Genomic DNA, 20,504 nt, shown 5'->3' with positions numbered 1-20,504 from the left:
GCTACATATTACTAGGTAGTTATGTTCGTGCAGTTCTTAATATAGTAGAATGGAGGAAGACGGGACACAATTAGTCAATAATATCTAAACCTCCTTAACGTATTTTAAACAATTAACAATGGTCTATGGGAGTCACAAGGATGCGATTTTCTAAATCTTTGAATGTTTACTACGAAATGGAACAAGAAAATTAAAAAATTAAAAAGTGCCCCACCTTTCCCCACACTCACCATACTTCGTTATAAAACATTATTTTTCTAGAAACGATACTGATTTTACCAACACAACCGGTCTCCACTCGGGAAAATGTAACTATTTATGCTGGAATTACTGACATCGGCCAATACGCTGAATCATTTGCCATAAACCTCGAATGTTCTTTAACCTTTGGTGATAATTCTCCTAAAACAGTTGGAATTCACGACAGTAAAATGTATCATATATTTGGACTGCCTGGTAGCCATTATATTACATTTTCTTGCCATATGCCGAGCGGAAGCGCGGTTACGGAACGAAAATTAATACAAGCTGAAAGTTGGTTAAACGAGGACAGTCTAAAAATGATACCTGCACCGACAACAGTCAAGTTTTTGACAGACATTACTCTAATGTTTCTGTACGTGTACCAATATCCAATAATCTCCTGCATCGTTTTAAATGATAATCAAGTTTGTGACAGAACCGAATCCTTTTCAGTAGAAAAGTTTGAAAGGAAAGAAGTTGTTGTAATGCCATATCCACTAACAAACAGTATACAATCTTCCACTGGCCCAGGAACACATCTCATTACAGTTTTCTTGCAGAATAATGTGTCGGCAGTGCAATACAATTTTACAGTTTGGATTAACCGACAAATTACATCAATAAAAGTGGCATGCGATTCTTTTGTTGGTATTCAACCAAATTACTTTACAATCAACATCACACTTGAAGAAGGTTGTCCAGCCAACATTACAATAGAAATCAATAAATATCCCAACAATGAACTTGTATCTCAAATGAAGACACTTTGTTCAAATCCTGATGAATGTAAATTGGTTCAAGTCAAAACATCTTTGAAGAAAGCTGGAGAGAAATACAGAGTCTCTGTGTTTGCAAATAACCAGATATCTAATGATAGCGCTGCATCTCAAGTGTTTGAAACCGTTCCTCAAATATATGACGTATACATGACGTCAGATGGACCCTTATATGCCAATGTTCCAACCAATCTTATGATTTACGTCAGAGGGGACATTGGTGGATTTGAGATGACGTTGAAGTTTGAGGAACATTCTAAACATGTTCCGTTTACAATTGATTCGATCAAACATGTTCATTCAGATGGAGCAAGTCTACCGTTTGATTCGACGTTTTTCAAACTAATAAAAGAGAAAATTATCTTCAGATCTACTGGAGATCAACAGATTGATGCAAATATCAGGAATTCAAAACAAGTTTTCAATTTTAGTTCAAACTTCATTGTACAAAGGCAACCGACATGTTTGGAAAGCGTGAATATCCGTGATGGGAATTCAAACAGAGCGATTGGTGAACCGTTAAAACTTGCGAGAGAGTTGATTTTAAGCGGTGACGTCACTTTATCGTGTGTTGAAGATTCCATCATTAAGTTTAAATGGAAATCTTTTAAAGTCGATTCAAGTTCACAATTACCTCGACCTGAAAACGAAGTGAAATTAAAAGGAAATATTTACAACAATGAGATTGTGATTCGAAGCAACGATTTGCTTCCAGGATTGTACGTCATAATGCTTGAGGTGTCGACTAATGACGTCACAGATAAGGATGTGACATCAGAGGCGAGAGATTTCAGTTTGATCGAGGTTCCCACGAGAAAGCTGGAGGTTCTTATTAAAGGAGGCAACAAGCGACAACTTGGTAAGTTTTGTGGTGAATGTTGTGGTTAATGTCGTGTTGTGGAATAGATATGATGAGATTGCCTGTGTTGTATATCGTTCTTAATAAACTATGGATTGTTCACACATTTAATAGGAAATGAAACAGCCGTTAAATTTGAAGCATCCGTAACAACTGAAGTTGATTTCGCGATTCGATTTCATCATAACTGGTATTGTGCCGTCACATTAGATGATTTACCACGTGACGTGGAAGTTGGTAAAGTGAAACGAAAAGGTATCAACATCCAACTGTAGTTATCTCACATAACAATGCTCGTTACATTGTATATGTTGTTACCAGGTTCATGTTTCAACCAACAACCACTGTGGATTGGTGATGATACATTTGTTCAAGTCTCAAATTTTAAACCAAACTCATTTTATTACATTCGATTAATCGTTACCGGTAAAGGGTATTCCCCCGCTTATGCTGATCAAGAAATATTTATTCTCCCTCAAGCTCCAACTTTAACATTGAAGTAAAATTGTGGTTTGTTAAAAACATGACATTTTTCATTTCACCTTCTTATTACAGATGTTGGACGAATTGTGGGAAATTTGTTTCTCCAAACGTTCCACTGATCCTCCAATCAGAATGCAGTGATTGTGTTCGTCACACTTGGTTTCTTAATTCACATATAATGGAAAGCTGTAACAACCAAGCAATTTGTAAATTTACTCCAAATTTGCTCCAATCGTCAACGATTTTAAACAACATTACAGTTATTGGTAAATATGTTTTAACTTAATGTTTATTACTTATCAATATTCACGTTTAAATTAACGATTCTTTAGGTTTGGATGTTTACAAAAGAGGGTCTTCTGCGAGTCTACTTTTCAATGTTACATCGCCACCCAGCGGCGGGCATTGCTCAGCTTTACCACAGCTCGGCAAGTCTTACGTCACAAAGTTTACTGTGAAGTGTCAAAACTTTGCAGACGTCCATCCACCACTGATGTACAAGTTTTACATGAAACAATCCGGCAAGTCGTGTTTGACTTTGCTTATATTGTAGGATGGGGGAAGACGGGACACCTTTAACACATAATACACAAATATCCTAATAGTATTATAAACAATTAACAACGGTCTATGGGAGTCGTCTGGATACGTTTTTATAATTCTTTGAATGTTCTTACTAAATGGGACGAGAAAATAGAATGGAGTTATGTCCCATCTTTCCCCACCCTACTACATTATACATTCTCATATTAGTCATATACATGTATTAATATAACACTTTCACAGACAAGGAATTATCGCTCCTACAATACGGTTACGATGCTTCAGTTCATAACATCACTATGAGCAGAACGTTCGGGGTTGCTTTCACAGTGGATATTTGCAACAGCTTGGGCGCGTGTCGACGAGATAAGGTTGCCGTTGACGTCATACCTACGTCACGAAATCCTCCAATTTCTGACGCAATAAAAGAGATTGACGAAAGTATGAAAGCCAACAACATCCAGAGATTGTTACAACTTGTGGTGCCTTTGTCAGGAACAACAGCATTGAGTTCTAACAAAGTAGGACGATCTCTTGTTTTATAATTATTTAAACGAATAATTTAACTTTTACATTTCTATAGAGAAACAAAATACTCAAGCACGTAACTGCCACAAAAGTAACTTCTGTTAAATCAGCGAAACAAATTGTTGATGTCATGAATTATGTCACTAGTAAACCGGACTTGACAGGCGTTGAAAATAAGGTACATGACTACATGATATTTATGTTACTTTTAAATTAAACTATCAAATGATTATTCCTCAAGGAAAGTTCTTGGGAAAAACTTTCTGATGTTCAAAATTTTATGGAGTCAAGGTTGAATGACGCAACAAAGACCGAACTCAACTCCATAATGACGTCATGTGTGTCGGTTGCTTCAAATTTAATGCTAGCTTCTCACAGCAGCATAAACAGGGTGAATATTTATAATGTCATTCACAGTTAACACTTACATGATAATACTATTTGTTGTTTTTATCACCAGATAGAAGAAACAAATAAAATAAAAAACTTTGGAAGACTTTTGATGACGCAGGTTATTCCTGGGGAATCCCCCATGACGTATAAAACACCCGGAACTGAAATAATGTTGATGAGAGTGAAAGGAAACACGACAGGTACATGTGGTATAAGATACGTGTTACATTATTTAAAACTAATACAGTTTATCTTAAAGAAAATGATCAATCTGTACCATTCCAAATTCCTGGTATGACGTCAATCTTCGGTAATGACGTCATCAATATGGAGGTTGGTGGAAATATTATTGGTATGACATATTATGTTTGATAATTGTTATGATACTTATAGTTATACAACTACGACGCACGAAAGATAAATTTTAACACATCCACTCAAAGTGTTGACTTTGTCACTGCTGTTTCCTTGACAACTGGTTGGGAGAAACAAAATCCGATTTCTTCCAAAAAAGCCCGAAATCTTCCAAGTCGATTCATTGTTCCAAAACAATCAACATCAACAAGTTTGCAATTAATCATTGCCAGCGATTGTGATGTAACAATATGCAACAGTCGAGCAACAACTAGCACAGCATTTGAAGTAGGAATCGACAACAAAGAAAACTTAAGTAAATATTTTCTTCGAATCTTGCTTGAAAATTCTACTCACGAAGTCAAGGAATGGAAGATAACGTTACAACTTTCTGATTCAATGAACAGCCAGTTTAACTTGACGAAGACATTCACCGATAAAAGTAACTAACTGGACCACACCAACTTAAACTGAGATTAATTTGGAAAACATTTCAGAGTCAGGATTTGATTGGTTGATCCCGTTCACGAATCTACCGCATGGTGGCAGCAAATACAACTTGACCATCCATGCTTACCTTGGTTCGAAATATTTTCGTCAAGGAAGCGTCATGAAAACGTCATTGGTGACGCATTCTGTCAATTGCATGTATTGGGATGACGTCATATTTGATTGGAACAACAAAGGGTGTCGGGTTTGACGTCACGAAATATTATTTTTTGTATTTTTAACAAAATTATTCATCTTAGCCGAGAGTGAACTCGAAAAAACAATCAGAGTTGATGTGTGAGTGCGATCATTTCCCAGTTCCTCCTGAGAGCAGTGGGAGAATGAAAGAAAATAACGGAAGAGATGTTCCCACTCTTTTCGCATCCAGTTTGATTGTGTACCCAAACAAGATTGATTACAGCAAGGTGAGAAATAATTTAATTTTTTTTGTTGAAAACCTAATTCTGTGTACAGCTGTCTTGGAATTTGTGGGCAGAATTTCTAAAAAATCCGGTTATATTTGTTTGTCTGTTTATTCTTTACACGTCTTATGGTATCTTGGTGGTTCTTGCAAGAAAGAAAGATATTGAATATGAAGACAAAGTAAGTCATTCATAATTATTATCAAGTTATATCATAACACTTCACATATACTGCATATCTTACCAAGCAACAATATATCGACGTGGTGGATAACTCACCCTTGGATAAATACCGTTATTACGTCACAATATACACCGGAAATCGTCGAACTGCTGGGACATCTGCCGTTGTTTGTATCAAACTGATTGGATCAAAGAAATCTAGCAAAGTTCATATTCTGCAGGTTGATTGTAATTTTTAATATTTTTAAATCTGAATTTACAGTTTTGCTGTTTCAGAACTCGGAAGAAAAACTTTTAACTAGAGGGAGCATTAATTCATATCTGATTACGTCATTCAGTTGCCTTGGAAATCTAGTTGCTGTTCGGTTATGGCATGACAACAGTGGACGTAGCCCTGAATGGTAAATTTATTAAATTATGACATAAATCCATGCCTTGTGTTTCAATTACATTTAAACCAACTTATACTCGTAGGTTTTTACAAAGAATGGTTGTAAGAGATTTAGAAGCGAATGAATGCACTTTCTTTATTTGCAATACGTGGTTTGATGACGTCATTGACCATATATTTCCTGCAGCTCGTACTAGAGAGCTCCACACGTTTGAAAGTTTATTTCACATCAAATGTGAAAATTATTTGAAAGACGAGTGAGTGGTAACATTGTTAAATAATCCAACAATCCACAAGTAACATTATCACTCCATGTAAAACACAGACACTTGTGGTATTCGATACTTGCGATGCGACCTTGGCAACAAAGCGAGATGTCTAGGGTGGAAAGACTCTCTGCTTGTTATCTTCTTATTTTTATGATCATGTTGACGTCACTCATGTTTTATGGACGCGAGGTTTCTCAACCTGGTTTCCAAATACACTTGGGTTACTACTCGTTCAAGTGGTCGCAGATAGCAGTTGGTAAACTGATTATAGTAACACGTTTTCTGATTTGATTTACACATTGTAACTTGCAGGTGTTGAAAGTGGATTGCTATGTTTTCCAATGACGTACATCATCACAACTCTCTTTCGATTATCTCAACCAAGATTGAAAAACACAAGAGATGACTTGGTTTCTCTTGAAAGAGGAGAGTTGAAACATTCTTATGAAAGTAACGACCATTATGAGACGGAGATTTCTGATGACGTCACCAATTCGTCACTAAGCGAAAAGATTAAAAATAAATCTATACATCAAAAGTCATCTGTAGGTGGTTTCAGCAAAAAGAAGGGTTCATCTCTCGGTTTGGGGGATTTCCACAAAAACAAAAAAAGAAAAAGAAGCAAAAGCGAACTGACGAAAAACGTACTAAAAGTACTGAAGAATGATTTGACCGACATAAAAACAGAAAAAGAATTGAAAGATGATGTTGAAACAACTAATAAGCAAATCAACACTTCTAAAAATATAATTCCCGACGATACCTCAAGTTCATTTAAGAGTTGCCGTTCCGCATTTGGGGGTAAAACTAAACGTGACCCCGATCATCGTCATCAGAGGAAACATCTTGATCATCAACAATCGTATGAGGGAAAAAGTAAAGGAAACGGCTTGAACTCGCCGACTTCATTAAAATCAGTCAAATTCAGTCTTGAATCAAATATCGAACCTCTCGATTATTCACGTCACAATTACAATACGTCATGGCAACCAGCAGGAAAGTTTGGTGCGATTCACGATTTGACAGAAATGGGCAAATTTTTCAACAGAGAACATCCGAATCCAATTATAGATCAACCTGTACATAACTTGTCTCAGCCAAAGAGGCACAGAACCAGGTTAAAAGAAATAACTAAGAATTCCAAACATGATGCTTTAGGTTCAAGTGAATTAAATAACACTGAACATGTGGATCCAATCAGAAATATACCTCGTAAACCTCATCATTCAAACCAACCAATCAGATCAAAGAACTCTAAACCCCCTCAAATCATTGATGACGCCATTGAAACAAAAACAAAGAAACTTCAAAAGTCGAAAAAATCAAAACTTTCTTCTGAGAAACCAATTTTGAAAGAAAGGTCAAAAAGACCTCAACCAAGGGCAAGGAAAAATAAAGTTCATGAAAATACTTCTTCTCCCGTTCCTTCAGCTGGGTCAGTTTATCTTTTAACAAATAATGTGTTCAACTATATTCAGGTTCGCTATCAATGTTCGTTGCTTGTTTCTTCAGGTTGAACAGGCGTGAGTTATACAGCATTGACCAGAAGGTAGCGGGTTCGAATCCTCGTTCGTTCACTATGGTTGACGTGGATCCTTTTTCTGTTGATTTCCGACCTTTACCTTCCTTCTTTGTGTGGATTGCTTGGTTCTTTATTTTCTCCACAATCCTCGCTTCAAGTTCGTTGTGTGTAATGTATGGGATGACGTACGGAGTCGAAATCAGCAAGGAATGGTGAGCGAACATGTTTAATCAGAACAGTAAAGACCAAAATTAAAAAAAACATTGGTGGCCCCTCCTTTGCCTATAGAGATGTATTTTTAAACATAGACGTTTTAGTCAATTGGTTTAATTCACCACTCTAATTGCTTGTTTGCTACACAACTGTTGAATAATACAAATATCTACATCTAAAGATTCTAAACACTGTTTTAAACATTTGTCATTTAAGGTTGATGTCTTTATTAAGTGGATTTATTCAGAGCATTATATTAATCGAACCCTTCAAAGCAATCTTCCTCGCCTCCTTTCAAGTCATCAACAATCCTAAACATGATTTGAAAGATTGGCTTGCACCTGTAGCTGACAATGGTGAGTAAAACCACAGATTTGTTTGTGTTTAAGTTCTAAATTTATATCTTTCCTTTCTATCTAATTTATGGCAATTACATTATATACGGGCGAGACCGACGGTTTAAGCAACATGTTCGTCAATTACCCTGTTCCATGTAAATTAAAGCATCTAACAACGCTCAAAATAATTAATTAATATCTTGTACGATGAATTAGTTCAACCACGAGATGCTCCTGATCCACAAATGGTGGAAGATTTATTAAAAGAAGAAAGATCAAAGAATCCGGTTTACAAACCTCCGACTCTTGTTCGGATGTTGGAAGGACAGGAGAAGAGAGCTTCGGAAAGAACGATCAGAAGAAGATTAAAAGTAAATCATTCCTTCCAAGCACAATATTGTATTCTTGATGTATTTTAATATTTGTTTACACTTTGTGTTCCATCATCCAGAATATATCAGTTCATTTGCTCTACCTCACTTTTCTACTGATTGTGTCGTTTGGACAACGAGAAGAGAATTCATTTCATTTCGGACAAGCGTTAAACAGAATGTTTGTGAATGAAGCGAAAAACGTAAGTTGGCTCAAAGATGGTTTAATATGAAATCAATTGTTGGAAGAATATGAACTGAATGATGTTGTATGTACAAACTTTCCATTCAATATTACTTTACCAGATCAAATCAAGCACGGACGTTTATAAATGGATCGATCGCTCAGTGGTTGGAACACTTTTAAATGATCACATGATGCATTTTACTGACGGTCAGCTGATATTTGTATCCGGTCCATTGTTACGTCAGAAACGTGTCGTCGCTGGTAAGATCTTCTAGAATTTGTAACCAAATTTTAAATTTACCCGATTGTCTCACTCACCATTGTATGTTACAGGAACGACGTGTGCTCACAGTGATGCCGTGAAGAAAGCAAAACTATCTGGAAACACTGCTTGTAGTTTAAGATATGATTCACCGTTTGAGGATCAACGAAACTACGGTCCTGGATGGTCGACTGAAAATCCTTATTTTTCCAACAGTGGCCACAAAAATAAGTAAATCTTTTTAAACGTTTGAAACTTTTTAAATGTTTCCACCGATTTGTTTAGTGCATGGAGATATAAACCCAAACCATGGACATGGATCAGCGATTATAATGGTGAACATGGAACGTATGACAATGGTGGTTATTACGTCACAGTGACGGATCGCGATGTTGCGCAATATCTTCGATTGTCGAATTGGATCGATAAACATACAAGGTCCGAAAATATTCAAACTTTTTGTCATTTTATAGTTGGAGAATATAACTTTTTTAGGGCCATAATTTTCGAATCAATATTCTACAATGTTCCTCATCGTATTTATTGCGTCACAATTATTGTCATGGAAATCCCAAACTTCTCCGGTGACGTACACGTGACTTCACAACTTCATTTTATGAGAACACACCACGTCGAGTGAGTAGAAAATGAAATGAAAGCCAAAGTTTAATATCTCGTTCCATTATAGGTACGCATCGGATGTGATTGTGTACGTGTCCCTCATTTGCATATTAATCATGGTTTTCTATCACTTGGTGGAAATATCGAGCAGCATGAGAGAAATTGGTTTTAGATTTCTATGGAACTTGTGGAACTTATTTCACGTCTTTGTTCTTTTGTTATCGACAGCTGCAGTCGGTGTTTATTTAACTAGGTTTGTAATATTGACCAATATCTTATTATTCCTTTACTTTATATTTGTACAATGTTGATTTCATATCTTGGTATCAACAAATATGTTCAATGATAACATTGTTGCTTCAAACACAGGGTAACATACACTGACATGGCACTTAAAGCTTATGTGGACAAGATGCCCTCATTTGAACTCTTCCACGAAGCTGCATACTTTGATTACGTCACAAGGTGTCTATTATCATCGTGTGTTTTCCTCACAATGTTTTACACTGTGAAGATAATGCAAGGTCATCCAACTTTTGAACTCATGTACGCCACCATGCGACAGTCGAGCGGTGACTTGAAGGGGCATTCCGTTCTCATGTTTTTCTTGTTTTGCGGTTTTTGTCATGTCGGTGAGCATCTTATTATATAACGAACTACCATCATATATAGTTTAACTGTATATACATCCAACAGGTTTGATGTGGTTTGGTGACATCAAAGACTTCAGTACGTTAGTACGAACCATGCAATCGGTATGCAAAGTAATAAATATGATAATATTTCGATGACAATTCATTTTATTGTTAGGTGTCGTCGTTATGGAAACATTTCTTCCTAAAATTCTTTAACTTAAAACAAATATTAAACTGTATTTAACTTTAATTTTCAGGTACTTGGTTTTTCAATGGAAGCGTTCACATCAAGCGATCTACTGATTCATCATCCTTTACTGGGAAGTCTCTTCCTCTTCGTATTTGTCGTCCTCTTTACCAAAGTCTTCGTCAACTTTTACGCCGTCATTCTCGAGAATTCTTTCCGCGAGTGTAAACTACTGATGCGTGACGACATCACTGATGATCATGTGCTTTCCTTCGGAAGAAAACAACTGAGGTGACAAATTTTGTTATGAGAAATATTTGTATTCAGAAGTTTCTATTTGTATAATAACGGGTGGAAGTTTTAAACTGTTTTTAAATTCGGATGAAATTAACTTAATCATTGTGTTTAGATCAATGTTCGCGATAAAAGAACAAAAGTTAAAGGAATTGAGTAACCCACAAGAAAGAAAGGAATACATTGATTTATTGGATAAGCAGACTGCTATAAAGAAGGGCAATAATAAAATACAATAAAATATTCCATATTTTAGTACTGTGAATTTGATTTTGGCCTAGACCATTTATACGATTATATCATGTATTTTGTGATGGTCTCTATGCTAATTGGGTACGTGATTGGAAATTTAGAGTTATTGATTTTACTCGCCGAATAGTTTTTCTTGTTCTTCCACACATTTTGTTCCAGACACAACATTTTCCGATCCACAATCTTGCCGCGAAAGCAGTATCTCCGACATTTTGTCACCTGCCTAGATTTACAGTCTACACAAAATAGACCAACCTATTGTTACGTAAAAGACAATTTGTGTTCAAAATATTAAATATATGCATAGAAAACATGCATGTTTTCGGTAATTTAAATAACAACATGGAATAAAAAACAAACTTAAAAGTTGGAAAGTCTGAACATGTTTTTTTTGTTTTCTGCATCGAAAAACGTTAAAATGTTATTAGGAAGAGGTAAATTTGTGACTTTGTGTCGTCTGCTTATTACCATATAAATACGACTCTGCTCATTACCAGAGTCCGTATATAAACATACGGACTCTGCTCATTACAAGTAGCAAAGTGACGTCATTTTTCATCGTGTTCTCTAGGCGATAAGCGATAGAAAAAATGCAAAAAAGAGAGCTTGCTGCAACTGTAGGGTAAAAGTGGCCACCAGAATGTTTAAAAGGAATCTGTCTCTCAAACTGTAACAAAGAAACAAGGCATTTATTTCGAATTCGACTCACTTAAATTTCGTACACTGAAATAAACTTTAACATAATACAGTTTTTGTCAATTTCTTTTGATGTTTACAGTAGATACCCGGGTCTCGCAGTTATTTTAATATTTAGGCCTCTATCACATTTGCTTGAATTTGCAACATTTTGGTCCGATTTGAAAGACTGCCGAGAACATCAGATTACTTTCTTGATATGGCATCCGGTTGTTGTGGTGGAAAGAAAACCAAAGTCAACACCGACCGTCAAAGTTCTTCCGCAAATCGCGAAGAAAGTTCTGCAATGAAACTGAGTAGACCCATGGTGAATGGAAATGGGATTGCCAACGGATATCAGGATAATACAGTGATCAGACCAGAAATGTGCTACTTCTGTTTTGATGTTCTTTCAGCTCACTTGCACAACAACGAACCTCCTAAACCATCATTTACTAACCAAGCCTAGTGAGTATATATTTGTATTGGTCACTATTTTTGTTGTTCAATTTGTGACAACTGCTTATAGGCGTAGTTAATCTTTCTTGCAACACTTCTTGGTGTTTTGTAATAATTAAATTTCAGTCCACTTTTTGTGACATGGAAGATTGGAAAAGATCTTCGCTTGCGTGGTTGTATTGGAACCTTCAGTGCCTTGTCATTACACTCTGGGTTGAGGGAATATGCAATTACCAGGTACCCGGTGTTGAACAATTTGTTTTACTATAGACATACTGGATTAATAATGAGTAGCTTGAAATTGTCATACAATCTGACTTTACCGCATTGGTTATTCGGGTTGCCCTAATAACTTTTCTGTACAAAGTAATTGGTGTAAATGTCAGCGCAAAGTTCCAAAGCAAGACTTCAAATTTTCAATTTGTATTTTCTACACTTATCTCACATACAATTATTGGGCAAGTCTTAAAATACCTGCTTGGTGTTTATTTTCAGCTCCATGAAAGACAACAGGTTTAGTCCAGTAAAACTGGATGAATTACCTCGGCTTTCTTGCTCTGTTTCGTTGCTTACTAATTTTGAAGAATGTGCAGATTGTTATGATTGGAAGGTATGCATACAAATGATTTGTTAATATTACACATGAGGGAAAATCAAATGTTTATCTAAAGGTTGGCATACATGGTATTCGAATTGAATTTCAAAATGAGCGTGGCCATCATAAAACTGCTACATATTTGCCAGAAGTGAGCAAAGAACAAGGTATAGTGTACATAACCAAAATATTATATAATTTAATATATATTGACTTCTAATATAAATTGTATTAAGGTTGGAATGAACAGCAAACTGTGGAGAATTTGTTGAGAAAGGGTGGCTACCGATCTGAAATTACTCCTCAGTTTCTTGCAACAATAAGAACTAAGAGGTATCAGTCTGAAAAACTTACTGTGTCATACCAGGATTATGTTGGCGCATGTGGATATAAGAGCAAAGCTCACATGAATGGAGTCAACCACAGAGGTCAACATCAACCTTACCCCCCTCCTAGTCAAATGCATCAGCACAGAAGGAATAGCCGTGAAAAAGGTTCCTCCTCCAGCTCACTTCACCCCAACCATAGTTCCTATAACTCAGTTGTCCATCAACAGCCAAATGGATATGGGAATCACTCAAACAGCCAAATGTGATGGCCTTGTGGGAAGCCAAAATATTTTAAAACATTTTTAAGTGGTATTGTAGGAACAGATGTTTTGGACCAAACAACAGTGTCTAATAAAATTGTAGGGCATTTTTGTTTTTAGGTACTTCGTAATTGTTACTTAGGTAAAACTAACTAATTAAATGTGGCAAGTGTAGATTCCATTTTGGAATTCACAGGTTTTATTCTTTTACTTATCTTGTCGTTTCTTTTAAACGTCTTCTAGCAAATACTTTTGTTGTGTGTCCTCGAATTTTGGGAATGTTATAAAAAGTACGAGTGTACTACTATAGCAATGAATGCTGCCCTGTTTAAATACTTTGTATGGTGCATGATTTGTGTGTATGACCCCTTTTTTCCATATTCTATTATTTTAAGACTTTTTGCGTATGAAATTATAGTGATATTGCATATATAGCACATTCAATACTATTACCATTGGTAACCGAGTTGTACTGTCAATGATGATTCATATTCACCATTAGAAGTAAAAAATGGCTGTTGAATAAAAAATCATTTGAGCCAATTTAGTATTCTGAATCATTAAGATAAATTTGAATATTTCCCAGTTTCCGAAACTTGGCAACAGGAGTAGGTTTAGGACCTTGATAAACTGGGTTGCCTGAAACATTTTCGAACCAAGATGTGCTGGATGCTCCTCTAATGGACATGACAGAATTTCTAACAGGAACACCATATGGATTAAAATGTGCATCTGACAAACTCGCAACATGCTGCTTATGTTTTAAAGAGTCTGGACCACGCTCATACAAGTTGGTTTTAATTGAAAATTTACACTTAATAAATACTATCTGTGGTAATTTTTTGTGAAAAAAATATTTAGTTTGGCCAAAAAAACGTTTTAAAAAGTGCCAAAAAATTCGCCTATTGTTGCGTCACTCGCGGGCACTATGACGTAAATTACGTCACGATCTTTTCTAATCGATCAGCTGATTTGGGCTTTGCTGTTTACAGCAAAACAGTGTACCGTCGACATAGCATTTTCTGTTACTTTTAAATTAAGAAATAAGCGTGGGTAATGCCGTGGCCTGATTTTAGTTTAAAATTAATATTTTTAAAAATTGTTTGTAAGTGTATTACAGTATTACACTATTTAAATTTGTCAGTTAACAATAATGTAAAAGTGTCAGTGTGTGATGTATAGTCAGGTAGAAGTGTTTCATCTAATGAAGTGACATAAGTGAAGATCCTAGTCCACTAGCAATAGGTATTGAGCCTTTCCAGTTTGAACCTGTACTTCCAGCAAGTGTTGGGGAAGTAGACAGGCCAAGACCATGGAAAATAAGTGAAGCTGAGCAAATCAACAACACAATTTGGTGGGTTGACGAAGAATAGCATTTATTAAAAAAAATGTGACATTTAATAAGTCTGTTGGTTGAAGTGTTGCACTGTCTTTTTTCCTGAATTTGTTGAAATTTGTGTAAACAGATTTGTGTTGCAAATATGATGTTCTTGACTGAGACCCGAGCATGGAATACAAATTTAGTGAAATCAATTTACTCTAGTCTAGTATTTATTGTTGGCTTTCATACCAAAAAGTTGGTCAATCACATGTTTATGGCATTTATTTTGTTTAGACAGTATCGCTACACAGCTGATCAGAACTTTGTTCGATAGGTGCGGCAATGACTGGAAAAGGAAAACAGAAAGGTTCAACATTATAGTGACAGTTCAACAACATTTGCAAGAATTTTTCATCATTCAGTTTTGAATGGTCTTGTTTCATACAAAATGTGATTCATGCAAGAGTTATGTTGTTTTAAATTATGTTGTTTTAAATTAAGTACATTCAACATTACAAGAAATACATATTTAAGTATTGGATTATTTTCATTGTTTTGAATAAAGAATACTTGTACCAGATGGTGGATTTGTTCTTCTGCGCTCTCCAAATACAATGCTGCTTACTTGATCCGAACAAGTTTCCTTGCATATTCTAATTAGAACATATCATAGTAAAGCGATCTGAAGTAAAATGTGCACTACAAATATGAGATGACCAGCATACCAATGTAATGTTTCTTGCTTTTTTTCTATGCTCCACTCTTCCTTTTGAAAATGAAAACACACATATATACTTATCGCTTTACAGCCATTCTTGTCTTGCTATTTTAAACACAGCACCTATCAGGCATGATTACTCAGCTTATGGTAAACTCCTATATGGTAACTTTAAATACAGATATAAATATAGTCTATGCCATATAGGGAAAAAACAAAAAGAATTTAAAATCTGAACCCTAGAAAGTCACGAAAACTAATTCTCCACTAAGCTTGGTAGGCTATTTTGTGTGGTTATACACTGATCCCTAGGAAATAGCTTCCAATAAGTTGCTGAAGCCATAGGTATTGTTAATACCTTAAAAAACGTTTTGATTTGCTTATCTATCAAAACTGCACCAATAAACCGCTGATAGACCGGGTTTTCCCCATAAACGAAATATTGCATTGTGACGTCACAGTGCCCGCGAGTGACGTTTTTTACAACTTTGAAATTTGATTTTTTAAACGTTCATAACTTTTAAATTAAAGCGAATTTTCACAAACTGGCTGTGAATTTAGCATCAGTAGACATAAAACTTTATTCTTATGCAAAAAACTGCGCAACCATGAGAACCGTGGGCCGGACTCTTTAAAGATAAAAGTATACGAGACTGTCCACCAGTTCTACTATTTTGAAAGTTTATGTAGTCTGGAAATTTTGTGTTTTTAAGGTCACTTCTCATGTTGAGCACGACGCTGCCCAGTGGTTTGGTAAGTTTGCTGTTACTTGATCCAATAACTCCATTTACCCTTCTGTGGAATTGGTTTTCGTCAAACAACATTTTTGATAGACTGTTAGAAACTTAGAACTTACTTGTATGCAGTTGGAACAACATTTCGTACGATGGTTTCTGGTTTATTGCTTCGATTTCTGACAATTTTAATGAATTATTTAAACTAAGCTTAGTCTTAAATTAATTTCATAACTTACCTTTTAACACTATTCTTTTTATTTATCGCTGCATTTTCTAATCGCTTAAGCATAGTCTGTTGGTTTTCAAAGATGATTTTGGTCACAGGAGCTGGCATTTTCAATTCCCTATAGGGAAAATAGTTTAAACCTAAAAATAAAAAATGTGAATCTCTTACTTTAGTCGAAATGTACTTCTCGACGTGGTTCTGCTTCCATTATCATCTTCAACTTCTGTAGAAACATTATCTGGAACAGCTGAATATTTGATTTTGTATTAAACACATTGAAATGTAGTTTAATAACAAACTCTCACTTTTATCCAATTCAATTTGTGGCAACACATCATGTGTGTTTGTCTTTTTTATCGCTTTATATTCACTACTTTCAGGGTTTTCAGCATTTTTTGTGATTTCATGAACAAATTTTCTGTCTTCATGCTCCAGTCTTGGTCTCTTTAATTGAACACCAAGTATTCTTTCAGCTTCCGAAAACTTGACCATTTTGCTCAACTCAGTTTTATGCTGCAGCATCCTACTCTTACCTAGAATTTGAATATTTGTCCTTAGTTTACTTAGGTAAACTATGTACAATACAACCATTTAACCTTACCTTTATTGAATGTATCTGGAAGTTTTGCTAGCTTTGGCAGGATAAAATGTTTGTTCATTGAATGCACACTCCCATTTATTACAGACTCATCTTCTTTCTGGGCTCCCACCACAAGCATCTCACTAATTTAAATATTTACAAATGACTTTTGGTAATTTTACCACATATTCATTCACCTGATGTTTACAGCAGTTGGTTTCTGGTCCTTCTTTGCTACTTTACGCTTTGCAAATGTTTCAGGCTGAATAGGCTGTTGAGAATTTTTGTTTTGTACTATCAGGTCCACATACCTCTGTGTATAAAAACATTAGAACAATTACACCAATGAATGTAAAACTTCTTACCTGAAAAGGAATTCCTTTTGTTGTGTGTCCATGCATGTTAATCACTTTGGGCATGGAAGGTAAGTAGACAACAGGTTCCTGTCTCTGCTGTGCATCTTCTCTTGCTTGTAACCATCTGTAAGCCAGTCTCAAAAATTTGTTTATTAATAAAACTTAACCCACCTGTCACGAAGACGTTTTTCGTTGTTGTTGTGAAGATTTTCAGAACTATTGGTCACACTATGTTTCGGAACATAAGCTGGAGCTCGTCTTGGCACTTGGTTAGCTTGTATGACTAACAATTTTAAGATTAGTAAGTATCTGATGTTTAAAATATTGGTTCACACCTGGCACTCTATGATTAGCGAACACATTGCTTCTCTCATAATATCTTGTCTCAAGTCTCTGAAGAAGATTGAGGCGGCCCTATATATGCACACAGTGGTTTAAATTTTAACGAATTAAAAATAATTATAATATACATACTTCATAAAACTGACTCGGCCTACTACTTTCTTGCATTATTTAAACAAAGTTGGCAGTGTTTTCAAGAAGTTTCCGCTCTTGGCAAACCGAGAATGACTGTAATGAACCGCTTTGTCCCAGAGACACACTAATGGTGGTGTCATTACACAACACAAAGGCGTGCCCAACCAAAATACATGTTTTGGTATCATATGTCATATACATCATTAGGAACAATGATCCTTTTAAGACAATATGATCACAATTGTAATTACAACTTAGCAAACAATAAACACACTTTCATGGGTTGTACATTGTATTAACAACACTCGCAATTATTGAATGCTCGCGCAATAATGCATTCTTATAAAATTCATGTAGCAGGAGCACAAAAACCAATGTTACATTACAAAAAGATGAGGGTTTTAGAAAAAATAACAGAATTTGACAACATAGCTGTAACAATACTAAAAGGTAGGCTAAAACATTTCTCAATTTTAACAAGTGAGTTTTTCCCGACTAACTTTCTTCTGTATTTTGTGACAAAACACCTTCCTTAAAAATTATATTTCAGTTGTATCGATAAGTTTTATTTTTATCATCTTGGCTTTAAAGGTCCAACTTCACGTCGCGCTTGTTTATTTCGACTAAGAACTTCACCAGGTGATGGGTAAGGTCGTTGTTGAAACAGAGGACCATTCGCTGTCGAGTCAACCCCGGATTTAGCATCATCAACTTTTTTTAAACCAACAGACCACTTTCCTCTGTTAAATAATTTTTTTGTTAGGAAAAATGCTTCGGATAGTCTTTTTTAAATACATGCAGTGTAAAGCAGATGATTTCGACAAACAGTGGTAAATTTTACAGTGGTAAATTTTAATAAAATGAACTACGAATTAATAACAGTGGTAAATTTTATTAAAAAGAACTAGGAATAATTCCTTCTAAGCTATATAGAAATTGCATTGAAACCATATACATACCTTGGTGCATCAGAATATGAACTTGGATCCATCGGATCAAATTCTTCAGGAGGTCTTGGAGCTTTGCGTTTTGCTGCACCTGGTGAATAAATTATTCAAGTTTTTAAACTAATCTTGCAGTGTTTCGAGGAATGCTACAGCAAGTTAGGCAACATGATTGTGTTTTAACATGTTTATATTAATATTAGAAAACATGTTAAAGTTGTAATGGGTATTGATCTACCAAAAAAACTAAAAATTATTTACAAAATAAAGATCACCAAATAATAATGTATAGCCTATACACTATGTCTATTTACTTTTATGTTTTGACTTTTTCTCTTCTTTTCTGTAATCCACTGGTTCAGAAAAATGATTTGCTCTTTCCCTGTATTGGTGAATGAATAAAAGAAATAAAGATTTTTTGGGGGGAATTTAATTTACAGAACTTAATACTCTAAAATTATGACCCATTTTTCATGATTAAATAAAGAGATTTATTTACATTTAAAACAGTTTATAATCATCTAAAATGATATATTCATATATTTTATGGTTCCAAGCATGGCCATAGTAAAAACAGAATACTGATATTGTTGCAACTTTAAATTTACCCCAAAGGAGCAGGAGCAAAGGGTGATTTCTTAGGAGCTGGGTTTGTTATCTTTGCATCGGGATCAGTTGGTGGTAGCCAGCTCACTTTATCATTCACAGTATCCCAGTAATACCAGGTTTCACTGAAAAATTAATGAATCTAAATTACACAACCAAATACAACAGGTTTATATTTAACCCCTTATTGCCAATACTTTTCAAAAGGGCGAAACTTCAAAATATAAGTCAACAGTTTGCGTTTAAACTGATGTTCAGTTAAATTTCAAAAACTTTTTAGATAAATGTGTTCAATTTGGGTACTTGTAGTCCTGAAATAGGTCTTCTTTTTTAAATAATAAGTACATTAGGCATTTGCAAGAGTAAGACATATTTCAAACTTATTTATATGATAGGCAGTTTGACAAATGTAAAAGTCCCATGAAGTACGTAAGCCAGATACAAGACTATAACTCTAGCAAGTAATAGTGTAAGAAATAAAAGTTCGCAAATTATTAGGCACGAATGTATCTAATAACAGGGTGTACTATAAAGGTAGACAGGTTGAGTATTAAGCTGATATAATGTGCAGAATAAATCTACAACATCACAAACACATACTGTGATGGCTCCCACACTTTCTCCCACATTGGAGGAAGATGTTTCCCAAACTCATCAACATGAGCTTCTTGTCCTGGGATGTCGTAATCCTCTGCTATTACTTCTTCATCGGGGTTCGAAGAATCTAAAATTAATTTTGCGTTAGATTGACTTGAAAGCTTGGTTAAAACTTAACAATATACTAAATAAGTTTATTAATGAAAGGATGAAAATAAAAAGGGTAGGTTAGTAAAGAATTCGGTGCTAGTGAAGAATCATCCCCCCCACCTTATTTGCTTACCCCTAACCCCTAACCCCTAGATTAGGGGGTTGGGTGTTGATGGTTAAGGGGTTAGTAGTTAGTGGTTTTAGGAGTTAGGGGTTAGCAAATAATGTGGGGGGGATGATTCTTCACTAGCACCAAGATATCAATACAACAAACCTTGCGTTTCACTTGAAACAATTCCTCGTTTTGCTAACCTTGCTGCCAAAGCAGCGGGCAGAGGCATTTTATCAAATTAATCAGATCTGTGGGTGCAAATTGAAAGTATTATTTATCACTATCAGTAATTTGATCCTTAGACCATAGTATGTAAGAAACCTGGTATCTTCCTGTACTGCAATAACAGTGCCACATGTTGCTGATATTCTTTCACGCGCTATTTAAGTCACCATTGGCAAACAACTTGTCTACATGATATCAAAATTAAAATTACCTTTGGTACCAGTATTTACATATTCAAGTATAATGCAGTAGAAAACAACAAACATTCTGTCAGAATTACAAACTATCATAATTCTGACAAAAAATATTCCGAAGAAACAGT

At 35.2% G+C, this 20,504-nt stretch overlaps 4 protein-coding genes and 1 long non-coding RNA gene across 8 annotated transcripts; 3 read left to right on the top strand and 2 right to left on the bottom strand.

Moving 5' to 3' along the window:
- Positions 1-470: 470 nt before the first annotated feature.
- Positions 471-10,811, top strand: LOC149733925 (polycystin-1-like protein 2). 3 transcript variants are annotated; one of them, XM_089881801.1, is made up of 32 exons: positions 471-1,878; positions 1,993-2,133; positions 2,200-2,377; positions 2,434-2,627; positions 2,694-2,882; positions 3,148-3,425; positions 3,488-3,610; positions 3,674-3,823; positions 3,893-4,025; positions 4,085-4,158; positions 4,219-4,621; positions 4,677-4,873; positions 4,929-5,093; positions 5,143-5,271; positions 5,339-5,494; positions 5,550-5,674; positions 5,748-5,921; positions 5,990-6,189; positions 6,246-7,368; positions 7,446-7,667; positions 7,885-8,024; positions 8,223-8,377; positions 8,458-8,580; positions 8,684-8,825; positions 8,898-9,057; positions 9,112-9,264; positions 9,322-9,462; positions 9,515-9,700; positions 9,817-10,079; positions 10,144-10,202; positions 10,340-10,560; positions 10,679-10,811. In XM_089881801.1, exons 1-32 carry the CDS (start codon positions 486-488, stop codon positions 10,800-10,802), a joined length of 7,614 nt encoding a protein of 2,537 aa, XP_089737927.1. In that variant the 5' UTR covers positions 471-485; the 3' UTR covers positions 10,803-10,811. The 3 variants fall into 3 exon arrangements, with proteins under 3 accessions (XP_089737927.1, XP_089737928.1, XP_089737929.1); XM_089881802.1 differs by lacking the exon at positions 9,322-9,462; XM_089881803.1 differs by lacking the exons at positions 471-1,878; positions 2,200-2,377.
- Positions 10,812-11,511: 700 nt separating this feature from the next.
- LOC149733924 (uncharacterized protein CG5902-like) lies at positions 11,512-13,676 on the top strand. The gene is made up of 5 exons (XM_089881808.1): positions 11,512-11,958; positions 12,076-12,186; positions 12,445-12,559; positions 12,621-12,711; positions 12,781-13,676. Exons 1-5 carry the CDS (start codon positions 11,711-11,713, stop codon positions 13,137-13,139), a joined length of 924 nt encoding a protein of 307 aa, XP_089737934.1. The 5' UTR covers positions 11,512-11,710; the 3' UTR covers positions 13,140-13,676.
- LOC149733922 (uncharacterized) lies at positions 13,470-17,707 on the bottom strand. 2 transcript variants are annotated; one of them, XM_089881806.1, is made up of 12 exons: positions 17,546-17,707; positions 17,407-17,485; positions 17,243-17,354; positions 17,081-17,195; positions 16,913-17,028; positions 16,737-16,858; positions 16,441-16,668; positions 16,304-16,382; positions 16,146-16,253; positions 16,029-16,085; positions 15,811-15,967; positions 13,470-13,902 (listed from the first exon to the last, which is right to left on the bottom strand). In XM_089881806.1, the coding sequence occupies exons 1-12, from the start codon at positions 17,579-17,581 to the stop codon at positions 13,678-13,680; spliced, it is 1,434 nt and encodes a 477-aa protein (XP_089737932.1). In that variant the 5' UTR covers positions 17,582-17,707; the 3' UTR covers positions 13,470-13,677. The 2 variants fall into 2 exon arrangements, with proteins under 2 accessions (XP_089737932.1, XP_089737933.1); XM_089881807.1 differs by having other exon boundaries at positions 16,304-16,373.
- Positions 13,894-15,034, top strand: LOC149733923 (uncharacterized). Its single transcript, XR_016385367.1, has 2 exons — positions 13,894-14,487; positions 14,749-15,034. It is a non-coding gene; the product is annotated as an uncharacterized LOC149733923 (long non-coding RNA).
- A 115-nt stretch (positions 17,708-17,822) lies between the features above and the next one.
- LOC149733921 (polyglutamine-binding protein 1-like) lies at positions 17,823-20,281 on the bottom strand. The gene is made up of 6 exons (XM_089881809.1): positions 20,120-20,281; positions 19,699-19,822; positions 19,101-19,223; positions 18,807-18,874; positions 18,508-18,586; positions 17,823-18,288 (listed from the first exon to the last, which is right to left on the bottom strand). The coding sequence occupies exons 1-6, from the start codon at positions 20,184-20,186 to the stop codon at positions 18,123-18,125; spliced, it is 627 nt and encodes a 208-aa protein (XP_089737935.1). The 5' UTR covers positions 20,187-20,281; the 3' UTR covers positions 17,823-18,122.
- Between the last annotated feature and the right edge of the window lie 223 nt (positions 20,282-20,504).

The sequence above is a fragment of the Ciona robusta genome, chromosome 7 (genome assembly GCF_009617815.1).
Source record: "Ciona robusta chromosome 7, ASM961781v2".
Taxonomy (NCBI): Eukaryota; Metazoa; Chordata; class Ascidiacea; order Phlebobranchia; family Cionidae; genus Ciona; species Ciona robusta.
The sequence above is the reverse complement of the archived record's forward strand: the minus strand, read 5'-3'. Positions and strand labels throughout refer to the sequence as shown.